We start from the raw sequence: 11,333 nt of genomic DNA, 5'->3' as shown, positions 1-11,333 counted from the left end.
AGGAAGGATCCAAGAACACTGCAGGACGTGAGTTCAATATGATTATCAACAAGAAGGAAGAAAATTTGGTCATTAATCATTTGTTTTGGAAATATATTTTGAAAATGCTTCTAAGTCTTTGCACTGTGCTACATGCACTGGGGACAGTCACGTTAAACAACTCTTGCTTTAAAGAAGCTTACGATCTAGCAAGAGAGGGAGACTAAGCCATTAATGGCTATACTACATCAATGGTTATAACCATCGATGGCTATACCACAGCCATCGATGGTTATATCACATCAGTGGTTACGTTTCATTAGCAAGCAGATACAGGATGCTTTGGGAACATCATGGGAGGGAAGTCATGGGATGAGAAAAAATGAAACTGAAAGAGACTCCTCAGAAAAAGCAAAAACAATATTGATTTTAATAAAATGTCCGCCCTTTTAAAATCAAACACATTTAATACTTTATCTGTATAATACATTGAAGTATGTCTTGTTCTTTAAAATATAGTTTCTCCAAATGATTCTGAGGCTCAATCATGATTACAAGATACATGAAATTAGGCACATTAACATAACACAACTATCAGTAATCTTTACAGTGCATTATTTATAAGACGCCACAAGTCACACAGTTTATACATGTTAAAATGGGCTATATGAAGTATTCTCAGTTTTTGTGTATTTTTTCCCTGCTAGGTGAAGTGAATATTCTTTTAACATTGTACTTGGTGTTATCTCCTTTGAAAGATGGACATTGAAAGTTAAAAATCAATCACTATATAGGCACTGCTGTAAGGAAAACACCTTTTGTGTTTCTATATATTGTAAGTGGAAATGCCTTTTGAGTACATATTTATGCCAGAAAGCTTGACAAACACTGAACAGTCTGTTAAAAAAAAGGAAAATCTCTTGACCATCAATTCAAATGAATATAATTTAACTATTTGCAGTAATACTAATTTACTTTATTAATTACTCTGAAATGCTCTTGTTGTCAGGTACCAAAATAGTTTTGAAGTTAGGGAGCTGCTTTCTCTCTTCATTCTTGTGGGTGCCCCAATTCCCTGTAATATTTGCAGCCGAGAAGTATGTATTTTTATTCATTTTTAAATTTTCATTTAAGTGACAATCAATTGGGAGCAAATTAAATCCTCCCTTAAGGTGAAAAAAAAAAAAAAAACCACAAAAAACAAAAAAAACACCAAAAATCAGAAACCTCAAACCACTTCTGACTGACTTCAGACCCTCCTTTGGCTCCTGAATGCTGCTTTTGCATACTGTTCCTACTGTAACACACTAAAATGATGCCTATCTTAAAATAAGGACGGCCCAATCTATTGACAGTCTAATCTAATCTAATCAAGATGACCCAATCTAATGACAGTATTGGATGGCAAGTACTTCTGAAGTCGGTTAATAGTAATACTTTAAAGAAATTTCATTCCAATAAGTACAATATAAAAGTCTTTATAATATATGCATAAATTCACAAAAAGCACTTCAAAGATGTCTAGTCAAAACTATTTCCAGAAGACCCCAAAGCCCACACCTTTTGTTCCAAATGTAATTATGACAACTACAACAAAAGCAGTAAAAAGCAAGACAAGAAAATCTTAGTCATTTTCAAATGATTTCAACCCCATTCCTTGGGAGAACAGGTAGTCAAAGTATGTTGCAGGTTGTGCTTGTTTTTAAACAGACGTCATCTGGGACCATAGGCTATACGTAGTTTCAGATTCTTTCATTATCATCATTGTTGATTTTTTTAAATGCGACTGGGCTTGCTTGCTTCAAAGAAGTCTTGGAAACATCCGTGTGCATGGTGGACATGGCTATTGTTTCATAATCATCATCCCGAGACCGGAAATCACAAAAGTTAAAGAAGAACTGCAAGTCTCTCTGGAAGTTTTTGTTCAGGAATCCATAAAATATGGGGTTGACACAAGTGGATATCATTGCTGTAAGGTGGCAGAGCAGGAATAACAGATTGTGGTTGCAGGTAGCAATGATCTGATGATTCCAATCAAACACAGTGTTAAAGATGGTAAGAGGTAGCCAGCAGACTGCAAATGCTACCACAATGGAGAGCAGCATGATATTGATTCTTTTGGTTTCACTGGACCTGTACTTATTGTCTCTCATCTTGTCCATCATGTTGTTTCTCCTTTTTAAGCGTATATATATCTACGGAAGAAAAACAAATTTAAATAGAAACACTCATTTGATGAGGAATTCTGTGTAAAGAAGGTAAAAAATGAAAATGATAGAAAAAAAAGTTTTCTTACCTTGAAGTAGCAAATAAATATAAAACAAAGTGGACCAAAATACTGCAGCACCAAGAGGAGAGTGGTATAAGACAACCTATGAGAGTCCGATGGAAATTGATCAAAGCACACGTATTTGTCTTTGTACGCATCAAGTGTTACATTTTGGAACGGCTCATCAGTCATTACTTGGTAGATCAGGAAAGGCAGAGAAGAAGCCACAGCAAGGACCCAAATCACAGCAATACCTACATAAGCATGTCTATTATTTGGTCTCCACCCTCGAGGGTTGATTATCAGCTGATGTCGTTCCACAGCAATGAGAACCAGAGAGAAAATGGACACAGTGATTGAAACACATTGCACAAAAGGATTCAACTTACACATTGCCTCACCAAAGACCCAGTGGTCCATTAATGTGTAGACAAATGTAAAGGGGAGACACATGATGGCGACAAGCAAGTCTGAGAAGGAAAGGTTCACAATCAGGATGTTGGTAACGTTTCTCATCTCCTTTTGTTTCAGGATGATTATGATCAAGGCCAGGTTTCCAGAGACACCAAGAATGATCACAGCTCCATAAGCAAGAGCTAAGGTAAATATCATGGCCAAGGGCAGATGACAATCATCATTTTCAAAAGCCAAAAGCTGGGCATTCTTCTCTGAGAAATTAGAGTGGACTGAATGGTTTTCAACCTGGGAAAATAATGTTGAATTCATTTTGATTGGTTTGGTTGTTATGGATTATTTTAGACAAATGGACAGTATGTTTCTTCAAAGCAGGTCAACTGTTCAGCTTATTCTTATTCCCCATATTGGAATCCATTTACCAAAATTATTCTGAATTCTTCATTCCCTTGAACTGAACAATCTGTAAAGAGAAAATGACCAATTGCATTACTAATTTTATTGAGGGCAGTCAAAATGAATTCTGACTCACAGAACTCTTTAAAGTGAAAACACTGAAATAAACAAAATGTAATCTTGTAAACATCTTTCTAAAATAGCAGAAATAGTGAAAACACACTGAATAAAGAAAAAATAAAATTTTTAATTGGACTTGCTTACAGAACAAGTCTTAGTAAAACATAGTGGTCTATAAGTCAGTGAGGAATATATAAATCTTATGCCCCAAGTCTTACATAAACAGTAATAACAGCACATTCCTAAACATTGTAAGAATATGAATGTATAAAAACCACTTAATGCACAGATTAAAACATAAGAAAAATAAACAAAGCAAAACAAAATAAATTACCTAATTCTTCCACATGCTATAGAAATGGAAAAATTAGTGTCAAGGTCAAGTTGTAGCAATAGCTCCACCATACATACACTGGACTGCTTTTTAGGGCAGATGCTATTCAGCACAAGTATATTCAACAAAAGATGATCAATACAGTGAAACATCAAAAAACTTTGCAATGAATGACTATTGAGAGACTACACAATGTTTAATCTGGAAAATACTTAGTAGGAATGGTATAGATGTCTTCTCGTATTTTAATGGGTACCACGTAGAACACAGCGTTGAGCTTAGAATGTTACATCTAATTATATGTACAAGTTAAAATTAGGGCCAAGAGGTGTACATTATTTTTTTAAATCACATCATTATGAGGAACAAAAGTTTAATAAAATGGAATTACATGCCTGGATATCTAGCAAGTGTTCCATATACAAAAGTTTATAACCACCATATGAAAGACCATTTCAGACAGTTCCTGTACTGTGTAGGAGATTCTAACTTTAAGAGTCTGTTATTTTATTAATACGTTAGAAGCTTTCAAGGATTTCTAAGGTATTATTTATGTAAGTATCTTTCCTACCCACCAGACTATATGTGTGTCCAGTGCAAAGACCTAGGTTTTAGTTGTAATTTTGATTTTTCACAGTATTTTGTGATATATTTTTCTCTTATTAACACAAATCACAGACTTGCAGAGTTTTAAAAAGTTTGACATTATTTTAAAAACTCCTTTCAAAAATAAGTCTGATGTTCCCTAGATTACTAATATGTGAGACAGGGTTTCTTATGTTAATTAACAGGCCATCATGCTGGCCGGGCGCGGTGGCTCAAGCCTGTAATCCCAGCACTTTGGGAGGCCGAGATGGGCGGATCACGAGGTCAGGAGATCAAGACCATCCTGGCTAACACGGTGAAACCCCGTCTCTACTAAGAAATACAAAAAATAGCCGGGCGAGGTGGCAGCGCCTGTAGTCCCAGCTACTCGGGAGGCTGAGGCCGGAGAATGGCGTGAACCCGGGAGGCGGAGCTTGCAGTGAGCTGAGATCCAGCCACTGCACTCCAGCCTGGGTGACAGCGCGAGACTCCATCTCAAAAAAAAAAAAAAAAAAAAAAGAAACTGAATTTCATTCTTTTCTTTCTCAAATAAGACCAATAAAGAAAATCGTGCAGAGTTACTTCCATTGAAAGAAAGAAAATAAACCTAATAAGCCAGAAATGCATTTGCCTTTTACTTAATGCCTCTAATGAACCTTTCCTTTAATTTTTTTGCTTTCTAGAACATGTTTGTTTTTTTTTTTAAATATTATGAAACCATGATTTGGCCTTATAAAACTTAAGAAGAATAAAGTAAGGGTTGCTATAATGAAATCAGAATGAAAATATTAAAGAATGGTAATGGAATGATTTCAGGTATGAATGTGATTAGAAACGTGGCTCTCTCTTCCTCTATGCATCAACCTGTAATGACTCCCTAATACTTATGTGATAACCACACTTTTTCTTTCAAGAATTCCAAAGGCAGAGAGAATGATCAGTGATTGTCAGAGTTTGAAAACAATCTCAAAGGAGCAGTAATAACTTCAAATTATTTGGAAATCTCTTATTTTAAAAATTCAAGAAAATTTAGCATCATATTTCCTATTTAAGTTACTAAAGAGATATTAAACATGACTTATGAATTAATTATAAGTTTCCCTTCATTATTTAAAGTAAAACTAGCAGAGCAGGGAAAAGCTTTTTATCCTTGTCACCAAGTACCAACAGGTGAATGAGGACCCTGGTTTGAGACACATGAGAGAGAGAATACTAAGTACATTCCGCAGCCTGACACATTAAGACCTCTGCATTATACCTTTTCCACACTTTACTCTAATAACCCCAATGTGAATGTGAATACACTGTTCTAGGCAGGTGAGTCTGTTCACAGTCTACCAAATATAGCTCTGCATCTTGCCATTTTTATTGCTGGGTGTTATCTCTCTCCCACCATCAATACAAACTCTACCCATCTTTCAAAGCACCATTTAGTTCCTAGAATCCTTAATTGGCTCCTCTCATTTTTAATATAACATCTTTGATGTAGGCATTGTGCATACTTCATAGCACCTTGCATGTATAAGATTTAAAATAAAACTGTGTTGACTGATATAACTGATGCATGGTTGGAATAGTAGGTTCTTGGGTAAATTAATCCTAACATCAATAGCTCAATTCCATCATAGTCCTTGAACATGCAAAATGTATGCTAATCACAACAGCCGTGCTCCTAGGTCATGTATATAGGGGAAAATATTACCCTTTATGTAAAAAAATTATTTCTGAAAGAAAATTTATTCATTCAACAAATATTAATTAAACATTTATTTCATGTTAGGCATGGTTTTACTGGAGAGAATGTAACCTTTTCACTGAGTTTCTAGTCTTATGGGCAGAGAAAGACAAGAAGAAAATTAGTAAAAAATATAGTATGCTAGATGATAATAAGTATTATGAAGTAAAACAAAGCAAGAAAGAGAGACTGGGGCTGGGTGAGGTGGTTAACACCTGTAATCCCAGCATTTTAGGAGGCCGAGGCGGATCGCCTAAAGTCAAGAGTTTGAGATCAGCCTGGCCAACATGGTGAAACTTCGTCTCTACTAAAAATACAAAAATTAGCCAGGCGGGGTGGAGCACAGCTGTAGTCCCAGCTACTCCGGAGGCTGTGGCAGGAGAATTGCTTGAACCTAGGAGGCAGAGGTTGCACTGAGCCAAGATCAGGCCACTGCACTCCAGCCTGGGCGACAGAGCAAGACTCCATCTCAAAAAAAAAAAAAAAAAAAAAGAGAAACTGGGATTTGGGGGAGCTGCAATTTATTACTTGACTGTAAAAGATGGCCTCTGACTGTCTGAGAAGAAGGCATGTAAGTTAAGACCTGAGAGGAGTGGTGAGTAGGGAAGCCACACAAGTATCTCGGGGATTGCATCCCATATGGAAAGAAGAAACATCCCTAAGGCCTGTGTGTAACTGGTGTGCTAAGTAGCAAGGAGAAGTGGGATAAATAAGGGAGGGACCCTTAGGAAATTAATTGGGAAGGCTAAAGAGGCGGGTACAGACTGCAGGGCCTTTTTTTTTTTTTTAATGATCTTTGCCTATAATCCTGGGAGAGCTGGGGAGCCTCTGGTGAGTCTTTGGCAAAGGTGTGAAGTTATATGACTTTGGATTTAAAATTATTATTCTAGCTGCTGTTTTCAACACATTTAAGGAAAGAGAAGAAAAGAGGAGATTCATTAGAAAGTTAGTGCAATAATTTGGCAAGAAATAATAGAGACAGAGACCAAGATGTATACCATGGAGAGAAAGAAACAGAAATATTCTACCCACTGACTGATTTGGGCAAAAATGAATACATATAAGAATTCACACAGACATTAAATTATTGCAAAGTACAGGCTACAAACATAGCTTTCTTACAGATGAGTTCAGGTAAATGTACTGAAGCTCTAGTCTGACACTTTTGAAACGGTATTTAATAGGCATGCCCAATGAGGAAGCATTTTTCTTACTAGGTAGAAGTTAATTTAGCTATAGAGAAAATGAAAACTTCATTTTTTTTAAGGTGTTTTCAAGCCTGTTTTACTAATTGTACATTTAGTAGTTATTCCAGTGTGTAAACCAATTCTGCATTGGATAAAATGTGTATTTTCAGTGTACCTTAGTATAATTTCAAGAAAGAATAACTGTCAGAAAATAACAATACTAAGAGATAATTTACATACCTTATCTTTGCAAAATAAAATAATTTGGTATTTACTATTGTAATATAATTTGTAAAATAAGCTATGCAGCTACAGAAACTGCAAAAATTAAAGACTGTTAAGTCTCACTGAAGCTGCCATGTGCATATAGAGACAAAACAGAGACATTACATACATCACCAATTGGCAAATTAGCCCCCTGCAGAGGGAAATTTCCTCTTCTTTCTTTCCAATTAGAATGCTGGCCTTTCATTGCTTGCTCTTCGCAGGGCTGTTACTACTTGAAAATACAGCTCCCTGATCATAACCTGCTGCAGACAAATTTTTTGAAATACTCAGGATTGGCTGTTCACCTCACTTGTGTTGGAAAAGAAATGTCAGCCTTGTGACATACAGCCTCCCAAAGTTACTGGTAGCTTATCTAAATGAGTTACATAATTCTCTGCTCCTTCCTTGCTGGGGAGGGCTTGTTCAACAGACTGCTGCCTGAAGACAATAAAGACTAATAAAGTAGTAGTCACCCAAGAGCACTCAGTTTTTAGTCCTAGGTGGGGAACCGGGTCGGGTTAGCTTCCCGCTGCCTCGCTTGCTTCGCCAGAGAGCCTGCCCAGGGTCGAGGACTAACAGCGACTGCTTTTCTGTTGCAGACCTGACAGACAAGCTCCACATGTCCCCTGCCTGTGCCATCCCGCCAGTCATGCCCTCTTATAGGATGGGGAGTGTGGGAAGCAATGCGTGCTCTAATATGTGTGTGTGTGTGTGTGTGTTAGTGTGTGTACATGGAAACACTCTCTTCTGCTCCTCTCCTCTAGGTTTTTCCTGTGCTCCAGAAGTTATCAAACAACGAAATGGGAAATGGGACATGTTCAGTCAAAATTCCTGTTGGCACGCTTACCCACCCACCTTTTTCATATTGTGTAACTAGGTGAATCGCCCGAAATTTACTCCATTCCTGACTCCCTACTACTCTCTCTCTCTCTTTCTCTCTCTCTCATCAGGAAACCTTTCTACTAGTGATAAGAGCCTGGCAAAAGAGAAAAGATACAAACAACCAAAAACAAGCAGATCCCAAACCCTACTCAATTCTGTCTTTGGCCCAGTATCAGACCTTAAAACATTCGCATCTCTCCAGTCTACCTGAGAACCAACGGCACACCCTGTCAAGTCACCTCCACCTCCTGTGCATTCCCAATCTCCTAACCCAGCCATGTTCCATCATTACTTTTCTAAAAGAAAGAGCTAAAGAGTTCCCCGATTAGAACTCCGATGATTAAAATCTTCGGGTGTCCACCCGGGCGCAGCTCCACACTCGAAGCGCTCAGTATTGGGGAGCGCGGCTCCACTGCAGCCCAGACGCGCGGAATCCGCAAGTGGGGGTGGGCTTGCGCTCTGGGGTCCGCGCCGAGGGCTCCTCCCACCTCCGTCCGCTCCCAGCCCGACGCCTGCCGCGGGACCCGGGCGACGGCGGGCGACGGCGGGCGACGCACCAAGCCCACCCTTCTCCGGCTCATCCCAGCCAGTTACTCCGCGAAAACTCCGGTGCGGCTAGAGCCAGCGCCTCCAGTCAGTTCAAGACACATACGGAAGATGAGCGGGTGCGGGATAGACGAACTCGGGCACCTCCCCAGTGCCTTGACCTTTTAAAGAGAACCTGGGTAGAGGAAAACTTGGATCCCCATCCAGAAATTCCCCGGGAGCCGGTGGTGGGAAAGCCCGAACTCCGCGTAGGGGACCCTCTCCTTTCACCCGCGTCGACCCCATACCCTTCGGCAGGAGCCCGCGAACGGTCCGGTGATTTGGAGCAACCTGCGACCTGCTTGCACTGGAGACCACACCTCGGTCCCCCAGAGCCAGTTTCGGACCCTGGCGTCGTTTTTCTTCCCCGCTCATCCTTCACCTTGTCAATGAAAGATTTCGCAAAAGTCTCTGGAAAGGCATAAACTCGCAACTTACCCTCTTTGGAATTTGTCTTGTTCGCTCCTGCTTATTGAAGAAGGAAGGGTGGGAATGGAAGGGAGCAGAGAGGGGAAGATCCGCTGGTATCTCTCCTGCTCAGATCCTAAAGATTGATGAAGCTAGGAAGAGACGCCCCCTTAAAGCCGAACTCCACCTCATCCCGGATCACATGACGGCGTCCCGCGAGTAGCGCCTGAAGCTCCCCCCGCCCCACAAACACCTCACAAAGGTGCACACCTTGGGGAAGCGCTGCCTAGGAATTTTGGAAAGAAAAGCAATCCAACAGAAGCCACACATTATTCGACACAGACGCCCCGCGCAGGGGAAAGGAAACCCTAATCCCCACAGTCCTTGACTCCGGGGAAGGGGGAAGGCAGGGCAGTTTCCCAAGGCTTGAAAAAGTCGGTGCCACTGTGGTTTTCTTTGTTTGCAGGTCAGTGCCATCTTGTGGCCGAAGTCATACCCGGTTGGAGAGCTCGAGCGCCAGCCCAAACCAGGAATCAAAAGGCTCGCTGGGAAACATGAAATTCGCCACAATAATGGCACTAATATTTTATTTTGTGACGCTCAAATAACTCTCACGCCAGTGCCGAGAATTTGTTTTCCTCAGTTTATACGTGAATAAAGAGAAGAGCTTTAAAAAATCAAGGCAGACAATCGGCCCTCCTTTCTTTGGCCCACTGAGAAAATGCATTAAGTCAGATTTGTTCCCAGCGCTTAGTAGCTTTTTAGTTTTTTTAGGGGAGAACCATGAACTGAATATTTCCCTGGTGGTCGAAAAGAGTCAATGCAATTTTCTCGGTGATTAGTACTACAGTACTGAACATTATGTAGAAAAAAATAGAATGTACACCGAGTACGTTGAAGGCGGCCAACCCCATCATGGTGCCCGATGATTCAGGCCAGTTACTGACACACTGATCTGAGATGTTTTACCTGATTCTATTCTAGTTTCAAAAGTCAACGTTGTAAAACGCACACACACACACACACACACACACACACACACACACACACACATTATGTAGACGATGGACTACTGCAAATGAGTAGAACTTCTTCCAAATAAAAGTGTTAAAAATAAGAAGTCTTTCTAATAGAGGGCACTGCCCAGAGAATTTATAAAGATTTCATTACAAAACAGTAATGAAATGGCAGTCTTTCTTCTAATTAAAATCAAAATAAAATGCCAAGACAAATGGACTCACCTGAACTTTATACTGTTAAAAAAAATTTTCTTTTTCTGATTGTTATGCTGAATAAACATATTTAAGGTTCAGTATAAGCTCATTTATATAGATAGTGATGAACACAATCTCTGGATGTTTTTCCAAGAAAACTTTCTAAAATATGTGTCACTAGACATATTTTTATATAGTTGGAAAGGGATTGTAATCAAGAATTAAAATATCATGATTATGTAATGACTGTACTATTAGTGTATAACAACAGATAGAAGCATACATATAAAAATCTCTAATAGTTAAGCAGAGTAAAATGACAACAGATTCATTTATACACACACACACGCAAATATATATATATATATATATATATATAAAAACACATACACACATACTTTTTTTTTTTTTTTAACCAAGGATGAAAACATAAGGCCCAATTTAGGAATTTCAACTCTTTCAGGGAACAATATTCATTCAGGTTTCTATGCATCCTCTGTCTACTCTATTGCCTGAAGTCACATTCTGTTCTCAGAAGGAAGTTTTCCCCATGGTTTTGATCACCAAATCGGCTATCTTTAGCCTGCTGTAAGAATTACAAATGACGTAATTTAATTCTCTACTAAGAATATATTTTTATGTAGAAACTTTTATTATGTCAGCAAATATTTTGGACTTGAGAATATAATTTGGACTCAGGTGCTATGCTTTCTCTATTTCCCAAGAATACTAATGAAGGCATGTCTGTAAGAGGTCTAAACTATTATGGCCATTGTATTTTATCATTTTATTAACTCAATTTTTATGAAGTGTTCTCCCTAAGGAAAATCTGTGAAACTGCATTCTTGAGTTATTAATATCAAATACCAATCTTTGAAAGATCACTGATCTCAAAGATTCTTTTCTATGACAACTTTATGGTACAAAGAGAAGTTCTGAAATGCTCAACAGCAGCCGG

At 38.9% G+C, this 11,333-nt stretch overlaps 1 protein-coding gene across 2 annotated transcripts in view; it reads right to left on the bottom strand.

Moving 5' to 3' along the window:
• Positions 1-384: 384 nt before the first annotated feature.
• Positions 385-11,333, bottom strand: part of NPY1R (neuropeptide Y receptor Y1) — a 21,308-nt gene continuing 10,359 nt past the window's right edge. The window contains exons 1-3 of one of the 2 annotated variants that reach the window (XM_003899329.5): positions 9,192-10,700; positions 2,276-3,125; positions 385-2,174 (exon numbers count right to left, since the gene is read on the bottom strand). In XM_003899329.5, the coding sequence (XP_003899378.1) occupies positions 1,722-2,174; positions 2,276-2,974 (1,152 nt within the window). In that variant the 5' untranslated portion in view covers positions 2,975-3,125; positions 9,192-10,700 and the 3' untranslated portion in view covers positions 385-1,721. Of the gene's footprint in view, positions 2,175-2,275; positions 3,126-9,191; positions 10,701-11,333 lie in introns of those variants that run through there. The other variant, XM_009207789.4, reaches the window with a different exon arrangement.

Source organism: Papio anubis, chromosome 3 (genome assembly GCF_008728515.1).
Source record: "Papio anubis isolate 15944 chromosome 3, Panubis1.0, whole genome shotgun sequence".
Lineage (NCBI taxonomy): Eukaryota > Metazoa > Chordata > Mammalia > Primates > Cercopithecidae > Papio > Papio anubis.
This window is presented reverse-complemented; position numbering and strand designations above follow the sequence as displayed.